Source organism: Apus apus, chromosome 1 (genome assembly GCF_020740795.1).
Source record: "Apus apus isolate bApuApu2 chromosome 1, bApuApu2.pri.cur, whole genome shotgun sequence".
NCBI lineage: Eukaryota > Metazoa > Chordata > Aves > Apodiformes > Apodidae > Apus > Apus apus.
The window spans coordinates 182860577-182879636 of NC_067282.1; the positions used below are offsets into that span (position 1 = coordinate 182860577).

General features: G+C 38.7%; 1 protein-coding gene across 2 annotated transcripts in view; it reads right to left on the reverse strand.

Annotated features, from left to right (window-relative positions):
• Nucleotides 1-424: 424 nt before the first annotated feature.
• SLC13A1 (solute carrier family 13 member 1) overlaps nucleotides 425-19060 on the reverse strand; it is a 53869-nt gene continuing 35233 nt past the window's right edge. For both annotated transcript variants that reach the window (XM_051623070.1, XM_051623058.1), the window contains exons 5-16: nucleotides 17623-17810; nucleotides 16975-17032; nucleotides 16819-16885; nucleotides 16158-16321; nucleotides 10931-11050; nucleotides 9671-9769; nucleotides 9478-9579; nucleotides 3588-3691; nucleotides 2583-2692; nucleotides 1763-1924; nucleotides 739-876; nucleotides 425-637 (exon numbers count right to left, since the gene is read on the reverse strand). In XM_051623070.1, coding sequence (XP_051479030.1) covers nucleotides 494-637; nucleotides 739-876; nucleotides 1763-1924; nucleotides 2583-2692; nucleotides 3588-3691; nucleotides 9478-9579; nucleotides 9671-9769; nucleotides 10931-11050; nucleotides 16158-16321; nucleotides 16819-16885; nucleotides 16975-17032; nucleotides 17623-17810 — 1456 coding nt within the window. In that variant the 3' untranslated portion in view covers nucleotides 425-493. The remainder of the gene's footprint in view (nucleotides 638-738; nucleotides 877-1762; nucleotides 1925-2582; nucleotides 2693-3587; nucleotides 3692-9477; nucleotides 9580-9670; nucleotides 9770-10930; nucleotides 11051-16157; nucleotides 16322-16818; nucleotides 16886-16974; nucleotides 17033-17622; nucleotides 17811-19060) is intronic.

Genomic DNA, 19060 nt, shown 5'->3' on the forward strand with positions numbered 1-19060 from the left:
CCTGCTTGGTCTTTTATTTGTGATCAACACCATTTCAACTGTGTTTGAATCTGGAAAACAGAAAACCAATATGTTCTTCGACAAGTCCCAAATATCTTCAAATTAACAGTAAGAAAGTGTATTTGAAATAATGAAGTCTACATCTCCTTATTTCACTACCCTGAGAATGGGGACGCACTGCCAGTGACAATGGCTATGCACATTTATTTTTCCTTTCATAATATGAAGACATAAAAATTCAGACTAGCTGAACTAGATTAGAAACCTGATATAACTTCATGACATTTAGAAAGTCTAGCACTCTTTCTGATTAGACTCTCAGATTGGATCATCAGTCTCTGGGACTGCGAAATACAGCATTTATAGTGAAGTGGATCCCTATGGTTGTGGTGACAAAAAGCATTTTAAGTGACTCACCACATGTTAGTGGAAAATAAAAGAAACAAAACCAATGCAAACCAATCCCCAGGAATTTCTTTTCGTTTGTTTGTTTTTATAGCCCAGTGCTATTTGCAGAAGGAATGGTTGGTGCCCAGCTTGGGTAAGTATAGAGATCAAACATAGGCACTATCCATGTCATAATTGCAAGCATAACTACAGCAACTCCAATGATGTTAATGCCCAAACCAGCTTTCACCTACAGGAGAGGAAAAAGAAAGCAGAAATTCACATTAAGACACTGAAGAAAGTTTTAAACATGCTAAAAATCCCCTTTGGGAAGTTTTGCTTGAAACTTACCATGTCCATAACATTTAAATGACCATATGAAAATACAATGGCATTGGCTGGGTTGGCTACAGGAAGCAGGAATGCGAAGGAAGTACACAAGGTAGCAGGTATCAAAATGAAAAGTGGGTTCACATGAATGGCTTCAGCCTATTGCAAAATACAAGAGAGAGAGCAGCTGTCAAGGGACACATTTGCCAGATGAGACACATAAAGACAAACTTATTACAAGTGAACTGTGGACAGAACTGCCGGTTTAAATAGTGAGAAATATTTTCTGATAACTCATTTTTAAGATTATATCCAGGAATGCTTCAGAGAAGAAAACCTGATTCTAATACAGTATAACTACTGAACTTTAAATTCACACCTGATGTTTTCTAATGGTACTTGAGTCCATAAAATAAAACTATTGCAAAGAGTGTGCTCCGTGCATGAGCACTAGAAGCAAAAACCCTGCAACAAAGAGCATACAGATGAATTTGTATATGGTACATAGGAGGGATTCAGTGAAGTGAGGGCTAAGGTTTCTTTGTAAGAGAGGGGAAGAGCATTAGTATATGTCTAGGCTGGCCAAGAGGAATATCTATAGGCTCGAAGAGGATCATTAAGTTAAAGATGATAAGAAAGGACACAACTGAGGTAAGAAGAGAAGAAATTAGAATTACATATAAAGCACACCTATCAGCCCTCTCTTATTTACATCTTGAAAGTTGCAGTGTGAACTGTTTTGGCTGAAGATGCGGTCCAGAAGAAACACTAAGAGTTGTCCTTTTTGTGTGCTTTGACTATTCACAAACAGGAAGAACATATTGATTGATTTTTGAGTGTTGAACTTTTACCTAATTTTACTGAATTTTAAGCATCACATGTAGGAAAACCCCAAAACAACCAAGTATACAGTGCACAACATACCACAGCAAAAAATGCATGAAATACTTTATGGAGACTTTTCAAAACTGCTTCTTTGAGTAGCTGTATGACTAAATGAATAACAGAGCAGATTCTGATTAAAAAGAACCTGTATTATACTCACCAAAGGAGCTAGTATGGGCAAAAATATTGTGATGGTAGCTGGGTTGCTGGCCACTTCTGTTACTGAAGTGACAATAAGACATGATATCAGGATAACCAGCCACAAGGGTAATGATCCTAGAGGGGTCAATTTACTTGCTACCCACTCTGAAAGTTTTGAAACCTGCATAATAAATAAGACAACATGATTATGCTTTACAAATCACTGAAAATTTAATAATAGTATAGAACAGGAATTTATTCATCTGCTAATTGTGAAGTATTTCTGTAAGAGAGAAAACATTTGAAATATTTTCCATATTCCTACCATGCTTTAAAGTAGTTTCCTAATTCAATGTTGTCCTCATAGGAACCCATGTAAAGTATATTCCATACAGTTATATTTGCATCTCTGAGAGGTTTAGAGGAGTCATAATCAGAAAAATGCAATATGTATGTATCAGGCTGGTTGGGCCCAAACCTGCTCAACTTGCTGAAGTAGTCAGGAGGGCTCCACATGGGAGTGGCCTCAGTCACATGGGACATTAACCCTAAGGCTCTGGAAGCAGTATCTGCACAGCTCCTATGACCATCAGGTTTAAATTAAATAACAAACAGTACTCATCATCGTGCATAATCTTCCAAAAAAAAGCAACTCCCTTTTTTTTTGTTTGTTTGTAATCCTGCTTTCTGAACATCTTGAGTGTTCATCACATTTATCGTGTTCAATATTGCTACAGAATAACTTGCTACAAGAGAATAACTGTGAATTCGATGCCCGTCTGAATTGATCCTGATCTGAGTCATGGCAATTGTTCATTGTCTTCTATAAATTGCATTACCTCACAGCCGTCTGCCAGCGCAAACCCGCCACCAACAAGAATAGCTATTTCCCATGGCATGCATGACTGAAATTCCTTCCAAGTAATCAGTGGAGTGTAACCAAAAACAGCTAGAGGAAAAAAAATAATTATAAAAACCCCCAACACCAACAACAAAACCCCCACCAATATTTTAAAACATGTTGACAAACATCTTGAAATAATCTCTCTGAGGAAGTCCTTGGGAAATATTCAAAGGTAAAATCTCATTGTTGCAGTATGAAAAAATCTTTGAGATGGACAACCTGCATTTCCTGGGATGGATCCTTAGCTGGTAAAAACTGTGGCAGCCTGAAGGCAACAAGAGGTGCAACAGTTTCCACCAGTGGAGCGTTGGCCCCTCTCCCCACCTTCCCAATGTGGAAGATGGCTATGGGATATCAATGAGTTCAATTTGCTCCACAAAACTGCACTATTCAGACCGATTACTGAGCAAGTACTGTTTCACTTAAGACTCATTTAGGTTCTGAGTGTGCATTCCCTGTGAATCCCCAGGTCTCATTGGTTTCAGCAGCAGTGTACAAGAGACATGCTGGAGGTATATTTTAATCAGGGTAAGTTCCATTTTGAAGAGGAAAAATTAAATGAGAATGGACTCATTTATCATGTAAAATTTTATAGAGCCCCTTAAACAAACAACAACATTTAAAAAAGTAAACTCAATCCCACCCCATGCAGTCCCATTCAAAGCCCATTGTAGTCAATGGAAAGGTGGTTTCCTTTAGTGGCAGTGGGCTGCAGGTAGCAGGTTCCTGCCCAGCGCTACCTCCTGCTGCTCACAGTTCTTAGTCCTTAGTGCAGACTTCCAGGCCAGGGATGCTTTATATCCCAAGAAAGATATTATCCTGTATTCACATTGTAACATGAGTATTTAATGACATTCCTCTATCAAGTGCAATAAGTCATATTTATGGTTGCATCTCAGATACCCTATTGTTGGAAAATCCACATCAAAATATACTCAACTGTTTTCTCCATTTGAAGTCCTAGACAATGTTTTCGCTGGAATAATAAAGAACAGGAGACCTATCACTAAGGCAGTTGTTGAATCTGTAGCATAGCCTTTATACCTAAGGAGAAGTTAAGAAGAAAAAAATGCATTAATATGTATAGTCAGGAAGAGTAGGGTAAAGGAGTGAGGAGGAGGATGAAGCTGTTATGGACTGACCACAGCCCAACATTCCCCACCCCCTGTACCGCTTGGTGCAGTGAAAGATGTAGAGAAGTCAAGAATGCAGTGATGTTGAACCTGGAAAGAAAGGGGGTGGGGGAAAATGTTTGGGAATATCTGATGCTTAAACAGTTAATTTTCACAGTTCAATGATAAATTAAATAAATTTAACAAGCTCTGTAAGAGATTCAGTCCAACAGACCATAAGAGCACTGTGCATATCCACAAAGGACGATGCTTTTGTAGCTAAGAGAAGGCAGTAGAGCTGTATTATCATCCTATGACTGTCACTATTAGGGTTATAGACACAAGGCCTATGTTTACCTTGGTAATTTCCAGTGCTTGTTAAACTGATGCAATATCCTTCTAACTTGTGCAGAGTAGCATCAAGATCAGGTAAGGCACCAGGCTGAACTCTATGGCAATTTTAACACATTCATCTGATTCTTACACATAGTTAAGTGGTGACATATTCCAGTCTGACTTGTTTCATTCAAGAAGGTAATTCAAATAAGTAAGAATTTTGCTGAAGTAAGTTAAATAATTTCTTAACCTCTGTTATTATTCTTTTCTATTTTCTGTAAGTTCCTCTATAAGTTTTCCTGAACTAATAGGCCAATATATTTGTCTTCTCAGCCTCATCCTTTTCTGCATATACAGCTACTGTATGTTCAAGCATAACTCCCAGCAGATCCTCCCAGCAGCTTAGGGTTTTATACAGGGTTAGTCACTGAAAAGGAAAATTAATCTCACAGTTTTATGTTACGAATGTATAATCTGGTACATCCCTTTGCTGTAACAACAGTGTTAGGTGGGAATAAAAAAACGTTAATATGTACAAGACGTTGACATCACAACCAGCATAGTTTTAGCTAACACTGTCACAAAATGAAGGTACCATAGAAGTTGAAGTGGTTCTCTAATAGTTTCTATCTCCTGTTTACTATTGCTTGGTAGCACAGAAAAAACTTTTAAAATGCAAGTTATTATTTTGCCAAGGTTTCTTCAGGCACAAGGCTCTGCTTAGTTATCACCTTTAGTCTAGTATCAGGTATAAAGAGCAGAAGATCTCTTCCTCTAGGATCCTCTCCTGCACTCTCTTAAGACTTGCTAAGAGTTTTGACTGAAAGCAAGATTTAGATACAGAAATAATTCATGCTCCCACCTGGTCCAACCCCCTGCTCAAGCAGAGTCACCCAAATCCAGCTGCTCAGGACCATGTACAAACAGCTTTTGAACATATCCAAGGATGGAGAGCCCACGACCTGTCTGGGCAACCTGTGCCAGCACTCAGTCATGTTCACAGGTAAAAAACACTTCCTGATGCTCAGGAGGAACCTCCTATGTTTCAATTTGTGTCCATTGCCTCTTGTGCTGCCACAGGGCATCACTGAGAAGAGCTCTTTGCATCCTCTCAGGTATTTTTAAACATTGACAAGATGCCCCTGCTGCTTTCCCTTCTCCAAACTAAACAGACTTAGCTCTCTCAGCACCTCCTCATAGGATAGATGCACCAGTCCCTTAGTCATCTTAGTGGCCCTTTGTTGGACTCTCTCCAGTATGTCCATGTCCTGTACTGGGGAGGCCCGAACTGGGCGCAGCACTCCAAGCGTGGCCCCACCAGTGCCCACAGAGGGGAAGGATCATTTCCCTCCACCTGCTGGCAACACTACTCCTAACACAGCCCAGGATACCACTAGTCTTCATTACTGCAAGGGGACATTTCTGGCTCATGTTCAACCTGGTGTTCACCAGGACCCGTAGGTTCTTTTTTATCAAGCTGCACTCCACTTACATGGTCCTCAGAGTGTACTAGTGCCTGGGGTTGTTCCTCCCCAGGTGCAGGACTTCTCACTTTCCCTGGTTGAACTAAGGAGGTGCAATTTTTTGCTCACAAAATCTTAGTATTCCTAATGCAAAACATCATTCTAAGCAAACCTACTTGGGACACACACAGCATCTTACCCTGCTGCTGTGAAGACACATATGGCATCAATCCAAACAGAAGTTTTGCAATCATTATCAAATTTTGAGACAAACATTTTTCGAAGCCCATCTATCCAAACTGTAATACAATTGCATATGCAATATCTACCTGCTTATAACACTGCAAATCTGATTGTCCTATAAGGAAGCAAAAAAACCTGTTGATTAAGGAGACCTCACAACTGGAGATCTCACAATGGGCATCTCTGTAGAGAACCGGGCTGTGGGCAAAAGTATACAGTTCCAATACAGGCCTTGTATTGGAAGCAAAGAAAGGAACAGACCATGCAGGAAAAAAAAATAAATAAAAAAAGAATACACTCTGGCAATCATCTGAGGAAGTGTAGGAGAAGCCCACCCTGCACCCATCAGCTGTAATCAGCTGCAGTCCAGTGTTGGAATTTCTGTTTCTTATGAGGTTCATAAAGTACTGGCCAAAGGCCAACTTGAAATTCCTGTAATTGAAGCTAATACCTTACAGCCTGCAATCAGTCCAGGACATGGAAGGAAACTGCTGTCACCAAAATGATGTGTGATCTGTGCCATCAACAGATGGGGAAAAAATAGGTGCTTTTACCCTGTCCTGCTCTCCATAGTGTTACACACCATTTACTAGGACATCCTGCTGTCTGCCTCCAGAGAGAGATAACAGGGGCTCAGGGCCAAACAGTGAAGAATTATCTCTTAATAGATTTCCAAAATTTCCATAAGAAAAATACAGTTGGTAAAGGTAATGTATATTTGAAAGGCATCTGATAATGCTGCTTAAAAATGAGCTCTATTCAATACTGAAACAGCACAAATGGGGACTGAAAATCAGCTAACATTTTAAAATGTAGCCCTTAAAAAGTGGGCATGTATCATCATTAAACACCAATATTTTTGCTGGGATTTAAAAAAAAACAAAACCAAAACAAACAAAGCAATGTTTTTATATTAAAGAGGTTTTCAGTAACTGGTGACTATGCACACAGGGGGCTGAGAACATGAACATAAATGGTGAGAGTGATGGGATTTTTTTCCTTGAAGCAAAACTTTGAGCATTCAATTTAGTTTTTCAAAACAAAGCTTATAATGTGATATAATTATACCAGAAATGTGTATCCTTAAAGTACCTATCACAGAGTTGTTTTTAATCCAGCAGGGAAAGACAAACACAGATGGCTGGAAACCATATTCAGACAGAAAACAAGGTGCGAGTTTCTCTTGTTTAGTTAGGTAACAGAGATTATTACCCACCAGGACACACTATCAAGGAAAGCAGTAAATTCCAAAGTCTGAGGAATCTGTGCTTTGCCATCCTGATATCAAGCCTGGTTGCATCCTGAGATTTCATGTTATAATAAAATAAATCTGTACTGGGCCTAACACACAGAACAACACAGCTCTTCTGCATGTTAGAATAAATGAACTGATAGTCCTGTCGGCTTTAAGACCCTGGGAGGGGTGTGATTCCCACCTAGGAAGAATCACTCACTGGTCTGGGGCGCCTCAATGTTATTCGCAGTGCTGACCTTACAGCTTTTCATAAGGACAAAGCTCATCTGTGCAGGTGACAGAACTTCCCTGAGGATGACTTGAGACCATGGGATAAAATCCTGCTGAAAGTAGGCACTATCAGATTTCTGAATAGAAATCAGATTTCTAAGGGCAGAGAATACTTCCTTACAATTATTCCTGTACCATAAACTTAAGGAAGTTGTGCACACGTCAATCAGTGCACTCAAATCCAAAACCCTGAACAATTTTGTATAGGAAGGCATTAGGGAACAAGTGTGTAAGCTGTGGGTCGTGCACTTCTAGAAGCCTCTTGGACATCACGGTGATGAGTACAAAGTAACCACTGATGGAACAACACTTCCTGGGTTTTGAGTTCTTTTCCCTGTTTCTTTTTTTTAAAAAAAAAAGAAGATGGCTCCTTGCCCCACTCGTGCATCTTAACTGACAAGTTTTCATTGCTCAGAAAAATAAAAAATTAATTGCCTGGTTTTATGCCTGTTACTCCAGTTGGTTGCTAAATGAAAGCTATCTAGAAATAGGCAAGGTCTGAACAGTAAGAAATGCTTTATTTCACGTTACAGGTTTTGTGAGGAACTCACACAAGCTTTGTTTCTCTTCAGGTTACCTCACCCAAATTATAACATGATTCAGCCTAATGTGACATGACATGTGCTTGCATTCCCTTCCATGGAAAACATTAGAGGGCATCCACAAAGTAATGCAGAACCTGTAATCATGCTGATGATGAGAATGTTCTGCTTTTCCCTGCCAGTGAACAAAAAAAGAAACCAGATAACTTCAAAGAGGAAAATGTGGATCTCTGAACTGAAATAATACATTTGAGCCATAAGTCCCGTATTTCAAAGGTTGTTTAAAATGTCTACTTTTCAGTATCAGATGTAGCTCTTTAAAGGGTGCTCTATGAACACTGAATGTTATTAGGAAGCAGAAAGAGAAGCAAAGACAGCCTGATCGCTTAGCTAGCTGATTGCTTGATTAGGTCAACACTCCAAAACCCCTTCAAAAATACAGTATTTTATATAAGATAATGAAAATCTGCTCTGCTGTTGTTACAAGGGGGAAAAATGTTCTTTTGCAGTTATTTTTTTTATAAATAAAAAGGGAATAATTTTAAAACAATCTGATTTTTTTAACACACTTTAAAATGTTATTTTTACACAAAAGAATTCTGCTTTGCATTTCAAAAGTTCAAAGAGCTACAACTGTTCTTATAACATCACCTACCAGACTTCCTGGCAGAGCACCAGGGAGGGTGTGTCACTGTATGAAAGGTGGGAATATATGTAAAAAGAGGAGACATGATGGATGCATGTTCATGTCAGTTCTGACAGACACACAGGAAAACAAAGTGGAAAATTACCATCCAAGTCCAGCACTGGTCTTTGACCCATCCAGTAATAAATATTAAGTCCAGAAGGACCTAAACAGCACAAAGTCCTGCTCCTCCCAGTCCCACAACTACTTCCCAGTACTCAGGAGCAAAACTCAGACCTTTATCACAGAAGAACAGAACTGAAATTACAGCAATTACAGCAAGAGAACAGGAGGAATCACAGTATTATAAGTTCCTGCAAGAGCAACTTATTTCTTAGGGAAAAAATTCTAGGTGATCCTGGGAAAGGGACTGTGTAACCAAGCTGCAGCAAAAGGCAAAAAAAAAAATATTTCCTGAAATGTTCCTGGCTTTTTTTGGTGGTTATTTGAGCTGTGAATTTGAGAGAATTATGTATTAACAGATAGTAATTTATATTATTAATTAGAGCTGTCAAAGTAGGGGATGTTAGCCTGCATGCATACAAGTGTGGCTGTCACTAAGGGCAGCAGGTCAAAAAAATCTAACCAAAGATTTATTCTTGCAATTACAGATTTGATGAAGAAGTAAGAAAACATAACATCAATCATTATGCATCAGATCAAGTCTAAAACCTAGGCATAATCTTTCTTATTTTTTCCTGCAATGGGTTTAATGAATTTCTGGTATTGCACAATACACCTACGAAATTGCTGAAGTTTGTGTATTCTATAATCACTGCAAAGGTTTTCAACACCTTCAACTGGAATATTTCTGAAGTATTTAAAGTTTTTTTTGTTTGTTTGATTGTTTTATGTTGAGGAGACAAGAAAGTACATAGTTAAGACACAGTACAGTTCTGTTGGAGTTTCAAAAAGTTTACTTACTTTGGGAAAAGTGAAGACCATCCTGGGATGAAGCCAGGATCTCTGGTGAACCACAGCAGGGTCATTAGAATGAATAGGACAAATGTGACAATTTCTGGGTAGCTATAACAGAAACAGAATATATTATATATATTTTCCTGAATTCACACATTGATTTACTCACACTTGTTTGCAGATTTGTAATTTAACACACCTCATCGGTCCAAGCTTCTTGTACTCCTCCTGAATCACCTGTGCTGAGGCCTCTTCTCGAGCTGTTTTTTTCTTTCCACACTTGAACATGTTTTTAAAACTGGAAAGTAAATCAGCAATATTGAACAATGAATTAAGAGTGTATAGATAAAAATGAAATCCAATTTTCCAGTTGCCAACAGCACTTTTTAAAAGTAAAATTTTCACTTTGCAATTCATTATTTCCCATTTAACTACCACACACCAAACCAAGCATATTGGAACTCACTGACAAATCCCACTAGGAAATTGACAGAGGCGGCAACAAAATGTCTTCTGTTATTACTAGGATAAAACTTTAATCACCAAAACTAATTGAAACAATCAAACACATATCCTTGCTATTTAATTAAAGTCTTCTATGAATTATCTTAATTGTGTTTTATAATGAAAAAGTTTGTATCCTATGAGCATTCTTCACACTGCTCAGCAAACCATTTGCTACCAGCTATGTTCTCGTTCTTTTGATAAGACTAGCAAAACAATCAAGAAAAATGAAATAATAAATGTTCACATAGAGAGTCATAAGTGTGATATGATTTTGAGTCTGCTTGAGAACAAATTGTCTCACTCTTCTCCTGTTGCACCATTAGTAGCCAGGTAACAGTGGAAGACAAATGTCCCCATTGCTATCTCTGCAGATGTTAGTGAACTCAAGGAGAGCAAGGCTTTGAAGAATCAGCCCAAAAAAAGTATTGTCCTCTCCAAAACCTTAAAAGCACAAGCTCTAAGGGGACAAAACCCCCACCATATCACTACATATAAATATTAGAAAAGTGAAAATTTTTTACTTCACGTTTACAAATACAGTAGTCCAGTTTAGAAGACATTGCTCAAGTGTTCAAGCCTATCCCTGACTCCAGTGAAGGGAAACATCCTGACTATAAATCTTCCAATCTTACACCAAATTCTATTAAATGTCAGTGTTTTTCTGCCTTGCATACATGCACTGTTTAATGATGATGTATGTGTATTCTAAAGAAATGTGTATCGTCATTTGTAATGTGGACTTTTCTCATTGGGCCAAGTAGTCAAGAATCCTTATTTTAGAAAATTATTTTCTCATCCATACACTCAGCCACACTAGTCAAGGATGTAAGATCACTCTTGCAGCATTATCTTCCTATTGAGCCTGTTAAACTTAGACGAAATATTTGTTCCTGGTACAAAATATCCCTTCTATCATCAGCCTTTAGTTTTATTGATTGCAGCATTTACTTACTCAAACCCAAGGAAAAGCCACTGGAGCCAGACCCAGGAAAGCAGCAGAATAATAACTGTGATGGGGATTGATAGAACAAACCAGGATCCAAAATTGATGCACTGGCAAGCTGGGTAACGTCTGCAGGAAAGTAAAAAAACTGCTCAGTTGCACTTTGCAAAGGAATGAGGACTTGTAAGAAGTGCCAGAAAGGCCTGCTGCAAGGGAGTGCTTCTGGCTGGCAGCTGACTTCAGTGTGAAGTGTTCTCTGGTGTCCTCTTCCCCCATTCTGCTGTCCTGTTCCTGGTCATCACAACCACTAGTGAAAATAGCTGTGCCAGTTATTTGAGCACTGGATCAGCAACAGGTCTGGGGATCTGACACTCATCTAGGTGTGTCTAACCTGAGTTCAGTAGGCAAGAAGGGCCATCCATAGAGTTAAGGACTATTAGGACTACAAAGAAACAGAATCTGAAAAAAAGCAGTTATTTGAGGGGAGACTTTAGCACAAGAAAACGTACTCAAATGAACAAGCTCTGATGAACTTAGAAGATGACAGTGGAGACAACACTGAGACTTGCATTTTTTAAGGTTCCACAAGGGATTCAAAACTGATTAAAACTAATATTATTATTTCTAATTTCCAGGAAAGGAACATTCATTTGTTGGGTGGATTGTCTCTCCAGTCGCCTTGTTTCTTTGAAGCTGTCTTAATCTGCTGCTAACTGATGTGAACCATTCAACCAGAGCTCTCCCTCACATGTGCATTTAAGAAAAGGAGAAACAGGCTTGGTTTTCTGAAATAAATTAATTTACTGTTGAATGAGATAGATGCCAGATAGGCAAAAAGGCAGAAGTCATTCTTCCTTTGAGTTTCTCCAGCTCTTCTGAGAGAGCTCTTAATGCTAAAAGTGAGAAATTCTAGTCTTCTATAACAGCCTTCCTCCTTGATGTAAAAATCAGATGGAAGGGAAATGACAATGTCCAGGTGGAGGCTGCAACAACAATTTCCAGTTATTAGCCAATCTTTTGTGTTTCACACCTTGCTAGAAGAAAAGGAATTCTGATGGTCACAAAAGTCTTTGAGGCAGTAAATTATTATTATAAATGCTTTCCCAAGAACTGTGCAAATTTTAGGATTGATCGCTATTTATTATGATGTTTTGCTATCAAAGTGCCAGCAGGGAATGAAATACAACTCCTACCCACTTCTTGAGGCAATGCTCTGAATTGCAACTATACATAGTAAAGCTGGAATACTAAAAGGCATTGTGCTATTCTATATAATTTATTGATTAGGTGACATTTAGCTTTTATTACATAATTAGCCACATCAGTTTCTGAATATATGAATACCAAGATAGGAAAAAACTTGTATCAGCATAGCACTGTCAACATTTCATCACTTGCTGAAGTGTTTTATGGTCTTTCCTGAATTATGTGTGATAGTTGCTTACTGAGCAACAAAACAAGCTATTGAAAACTTTATAAGAAAGAGTAAACTGTTATAAAATAATAATTTATTTTAGTCAGGTTTCACAGTAAGATTTTGCAGGGGTGAATATATATGTGCATATTTCTAGTAATCTTCATATTAAAGTTAGGTATTCTTCATCATTAGAGCAATTATTCCCCAGGTAGACTCGATGATCAATTGGAATGTTTTTAAAAATTATCTATTATATAGTGCTATTTGGTTTAGCTTCTGTTGTTGGATTATCTACAACAAGTCTTGCCTGAGGCAAGGATGGATAGGACTCACTGAACTATTGAATTTCTAGACCTATTTCCTTTGGAAAGTGAAAAAGCATAAGTGACCTTAATAATCCTTAATTTACATGATTCAGTGCAAACAACGATGAAACTATTTCCAGGCAAACACTATAAATGCCAGCAAATTCGGCTTGTAGAACAAATCCAGGTAAGATTATTCCTTCTATGAAATGGCTTTGTTTGAAAAAAATATAATGTTAGCAAACTTCGATTCTTTGTGTTGGAAGAACAAAGTCAGTTACCAGAATAGGAGTCAAGAAATTGAGTAACCTGTAAGTGAGCCTGACTGGAGAGCCAAAGGTTTCATCAGAGGTTTTGCTCATCCTCAAGCGCATGAGTGTCTGACAAAGTGTTGTCTTTTAAGCTTTTATCTCTCTAATCTCTCCACAGCCTTCCCCTTGCCCTGGGGTAAAGCTCCAGGATCCACAGGCCTGCTGTAATATGGCCCAGCTGTGAACCTTGGCTTGCAGTGCTGAAGAAACTGCTTTGTGTGGGAAAGAGCTGTAAGAAAGTCTCTAGAGCAGAGCTATGTAAGATTAGATGGGTGATACTGCAGATGTGAGATAACTGACATGGGGATCTGCAGCAGCCTGAAGGGTTCAAGAGGAAAAGCACCAATATAGAAAGGATAGACTACTAAAGCAAAAATTTATGGAGTCAGAAGAAAGAGGCCCAGCACCACAGACAACCTGTTCCAGGGAGCAGTGAGGATAAACCCATCTCATCCTCACTCATCCCTCCCTGGGGGTATCTTGTGAGCAGTGGTATGTGGACTAATGCTTAGCCTACTACCTGGTTACCCCACTCGTTGGTGTGTTAGATAATACTTTTCCTTTCGCCCACCCGCCCACCCTTTCTTCTGCCCTTCTGCCCTTCCTTCCTCCTGCCCGCCCTCCCTCCCTCCCTTCCCTCCTCTCTTTCTCTCTTCCTCTCTTTTCTCTCTTTCTACCTTCTTTTTCTTCCCCATTTGGATATATTCTAGACTCTCTTTTGTAGTGTCTCTTTGCATCAATTAAAGAGTGAATAGAGTGACCCTGAAAGGATCATTAGGAACTCTGTCTTGAAATGGAGCCCTTACAGAAATTGCTTTCCCTGGCAGGGAGGGCCTTGTATCAACATTTGCACTGCATCAACATTTCCCCTGTTTGCTTCTGCCCCATGGAACCCAGCATAATTACAGGTCCTGAATCAACAGCAGGCTGAGGATTCCCAGCAACCCACAGGCTCCAACGCTAACACAGATATACTTGTTTCCTCTTCATGTGACATATGAAAAGGAGGGAAGTAGAGAACACATTAATTAGTAGTACCCACTCATTTCAACTTACATAATACTGAATTTGGGAAGACATGATGAATATGGAATTTTGTAGTGCTATTTTAAGTGTTTTGTCACTGATTGGGAAGCCCAGGAATATGCTGTATGTACAGGTCGTTGGCTGAATTTTTCTACTTTAGATGCTTATGATACATTAAGGTAGACTGCAAAGGTGTCCAAGTCATGCTAACAAGTCAATTCCCTCTACAGATAGGGCATAAATACGAACGTGGCCCCTAAGGAGAAGGGGAGCAAGACAGTTAAAGATAGGAACATTTGCACAGTTAGGTGGTAGATTCAGCTTAAGCTAAGGATTAGGCTCAGTGGTTGTATAAAGATTAAACAAAATCCTGGTGGGGTAAAAAACTGGATTACACATGCAGTGCTCTATGTACAGCCTATTCTCCTAGCCAGGGAGAGAGCAACAATCTGCTTATACATTCTTGAAGAGATTTTTAACAGCTAAGACAAACTGAACAACCAGCTGCAAGCCAGTTTTCTTCAAGTTTCCTACAACTTCAGGGAAATGAACAAAATAGTTCTTACCCCTATAAATCAATCTTGGATTCTTTGGAGCTCCTGAGTGTGTGAGGTCTGCTTTAACCAGAAATGGTCATATGTCTAAAAGTTTAAGTCTGAAGGATTTATAATGCTGTAGTCTACCCCATGTAGTTCTTTGGCCCCAATAACAGGCATTCTTAAAATGTCCATACTGTTTCCATAATTGCTGTTCTCTTAGCACAGGTTGATTTACAGACTGTACCACTTCGGTTCTCTTTAGCAGCATACTGAAGCCAAATTTCATCCATTCATGGAACAAAGGTTGGAAAAAAATCTTTCAATAACTGGTCTTCCACCATTTTCCATATACAATACAGAATAGTAGGCAGAAGGTAATAAAGAAATTGTGCTCTATTTTGTTCTATTTTAAAATTAGAATAAGAATATTTCTGGCAATGAGTAGTTTGCAGAACAAAAAAAAAGTTCAGCAAGACTCTTGTTTTTTCAAAAGCTTTGGAATGAAATCTGCCAATTTTCTTTTCAAAGTAGTTCTACTTAGAAAAGAAAAGAGATATTGATGAATGTTTTTAATAACCTCAGAACAATCTGTCACACTGAAGGCAAAGTTTCAGATTGGTTTGAAATTATTTGCTTTTTCTTTGGTTAATGGTCCTAAATTCCTCATTTCAATGATGCACTAGGCATTGCCTCCTAAAAGTCTCCTGGTGCTCTTTGCTAATGGGACGTGAACTTAGCTGCTGCTGTACTTAGAGAAGAGTAACAGTCCTTTAAGGCCAGATAGTGTCTGTCATATTCATACTAAGTAGTGTCTTCCTCTTCAGATAAGCACAGCTTTTTCCATGTAGCAGTTCAAAGAGTAAAGTAATGTTTAACGAAAAAATGGTCATCCTGTTATGTGTATTGGGTGATGACTTATAGCCTTTCCAAGTGTAAGGTAAATAACATAATCATAGAATTATTTGAGTTGGAAGGAAACTTCAAGATCATCTGGTTTCAACACCCCTGCGTGGGCAGGGACACCTCCCACTAGATGAAATTGCTCAAGGCCACATCCAGCCTGGTCTTGAACACTTCCAGGGATGGGTCTTCCACAACTTCCCTGGGCAACTTGTTCCAGTGTCTCACCACCCTCACACTAATTTCCTACTAATGTCTAACCGAAATCTCCCCTCTTCCAGTTTTACTCCATTCCCCCTTGTCCTCTCACTACAAGCCCTTGTAAAAAGTCCCTCCCCAGCTTTCCTGTTGGCCCATTCAGGTACTGGAAGATGCTATAAAGTCTCCCCCGAGCCTTCTCTTCTCTAGGCTGAACAGCCCCAACTCTCTCAGCCTGTCCTCATAGCAGAGGTGCTCCAGCCCTCAGATCATCTTTGTGGCCCTTCTCTGGACTTTCTCCAACAGCTCCATGTCTTTCTTATGTTGGCGACTCCTGAATTGGACACAGTAAATACAACCATGGAGTTTCATTTTCTCTCTTTAACAAAAAATAGCAGAAAGAAAATAATACAATTAAATAATACAGAATCAAAGGGTAAGATTTCTAAGTCATTTTAGAGGAGCCATGTGAAAGCTCAAGAAAGAACAGTGAAAGTTCTGGATTAAGAATAATGCAAATGATTAAATATATTTTCTTACGTATTGAAGTGTTCAGCAAAAATCAGATTAGTTGATGTTCCTGTGATTGTGGTCAGCCCTCCAATGGTAGCAGAATAAGCAACACATAAGCACATCACTTTGAAAACCCCACTGTATTTGTCCTTTCTGCTTTTTCTCCCTGTTTCAGCAGGTGGTAGGTCCAGCTACAAAAGAATATAAACCAACTAATATGTAAGAAAGGCTCATCATCAAACAAGAAAATAGGATTCAAGGATGTCCCAGAAGAGCCAGACAATTTGCTGGCAACACAGCTGCATACGGTGTGGTTTGTTGTTACAATGTACTACAATTATTCATGCAAAGGAAAAGGAAGAAGAGTCACATTCTGAAGTCCTTTTTTTGAACTCTCTGTCTTTACACAAGAATTACTTTAGATATATATATACACACCTGATAATTAGAGTTTGTACTCTGGTGAGGCTGGTTTAGCTTGTGTAAAATACACTAGGAGCACAAAGCCACTAATGAAATATCTACATAAACAAACTCCATGTATATGTGAATCTACACATATAACTCTTATCCACATGAAACTAACCTCATTGCTAGCTGTGCCATGTTAGGTGTTACACTGAAGTGAGATTTAAGGTAATACTAAGTTACAGACATCAGCTGCATAATAAGACAACATCTTAAGTACCTGTTCCTTTTCTTTTTCTTTTTTCTTTTCAATTGTGCACACTGTACTATCCACATTGTTGTCATATCTGGAAAAACAAAGGTATGTACTGTAAGAAACATACGTTCTGTTTAGATTAATTCTTAGAGCAGAATTTAGTAAATTAATAACTATTACCCATTAACCTGTTTTTCTTTCTCTTTCCAACCACTGCTTTCACATTCTCCTATGTTTTCTGTAAGACATTGATACAAAGACAGGTAAGTATTTAAGGGAGCAAAACTGGGAAGTGTCCATCAACACATCCTCTTCCATGCAATCACTTCACATAATCCCACGAATGCATTTACATGTGTCCATTTTAAAACCAGCTCATTTCTGCCCTACTTCATTACTTCCATTCCCCAGAGTCTGAATCTTCTGATGATCTTTCTAGTTTACAATCCAACTGTGCATGCAAATAGTTTAGATTCATTTGTTCTCCCAAACCTACCCTAAAGCTTGAAGAGCTGTTTTCTCTTTCTGACATTTCACCTCCAGGGTATGTACAGCCTGTACTCATATTGCTTTTCAGACATGTTGCTAGGTTGAACAAGGCAGCCTCGTGTCCCCTCCTCTCATTCAACTGCCATATTCTGCATCTGATCAGGTTTAATTAATCTTTGTGAACATGAGAGGCCTCACACAGGAAAACCCATGGAATGCCTCACAATGAAGCAGGTAATGATGCTAGTACTTCCCCAGCCACTCAACACTAGTTTATGTGGTGTTAACTCTGCTACAGACTGAGGGTGGGCAGAGACAAAGATCTCATTATTTGCCTACCGTCCAGCTCCAGTGCTGGGTTGATGGAGCCGTTGGAGCAAGACATCTCCAGTGCATCAGCTTCTGCCTCAGCTCTGATGATCTGCTGAGCTACAGCCTCTACAATTGGCATCACCATGGCAGCAGCAGAGGTGTTGCTGAGCCACATCGACAAGAAAGCACAGCTAACCATGAAACCCAGTGTAAGCCTGGAACAGGAGAGAACAGTCTGTGGCTGCTGCAAGCAATACCTCCCATCACCACATTTATATTTGCATATAAATGCAATTTTTTCACCAGAAAGCTGGGATGCAGGAAACACTTAAAATTTACAGCTTGTAATTGACCTCTGAGGAAGTTTATGAATGAAAATTATCTTGATCAAAGACACTGATATTATCATATTTTAAAGGTTCAAATATATCACAAAGTCACAACAGGAGCAATAATGTTTATTTACAGAATGATACTGTACTTGAGTCATCTTTGAAGAAAGAGCACCATGCATATCACAAGTTCAAATGAATGTTAAAATGGCTATACTGCTAATTCTATTAATCTCATATTGTACAAGCTAGGTCAAAACCCCAGACTCATCACTTTGGCTGTAAGTCTTCTAAATACCAGTCCAAATGTTATAGAAAGAAATATTAACAATTTGGTAAGTGATACTTAACTTAGTTTTTAATCAGAGCCCCAAGACAAGTGTAGGGATCATTTGTGCTTCAATAAATATCATATTTGATATTAAATAAGAAAGTCCTCTAGACTTCGTGTCCCAAGATGTTTGCAGTGTCACTAAACACCTGCCAGGTATCAACACGGTGAGAGAACAATTGTGAGTGGAGGGACTGTGGTGTTACAGGATTTTCTGAGAAGTCATTTGTGCCTTCACAAAGCAAGTAAGGATTACTTCACATACGAAGGCAAGATTTTATAAAAAAATAATATAAGCCATATTTTATGATGTGAAATACCATTCAAAATTCCTTATAGCCTTTCATTTTAGCTAACAGCAACAACATTTCAAAATGGATTTTTTCTCAATAGGGGCACCTTGACTTTTCTTTGTGCACTTTCAGTCTGCAGACCTGCAAGTGGGGGACCTGATTCCATACAAATTAACATCAGTCATATAAAACCCATTAACTTTACACAATTTTTTATTAGGTCATCAGACGGAAGTTGGGGAACAACTGTATTTTCAGGAGAGACTTTTCTGCAGAAAATATTGGTCAGGCTAAGCACACTGAATATGAATGCACACATTGTAGGAAAACATAATTTTAATACAACTTGGAAAAGGATTTAAAACCAAAGCAATTTAAGACATTCAGTAATGTGTTTCAAAACAGTTCATCATAAGTTTTCAGCATTTGATGGACTGGTGGTTAGGTGACCATTTAGCAGGGTGTGTTGTACTCTAATGGGCGACTCCAAAATTGATTTTAAAAGAATA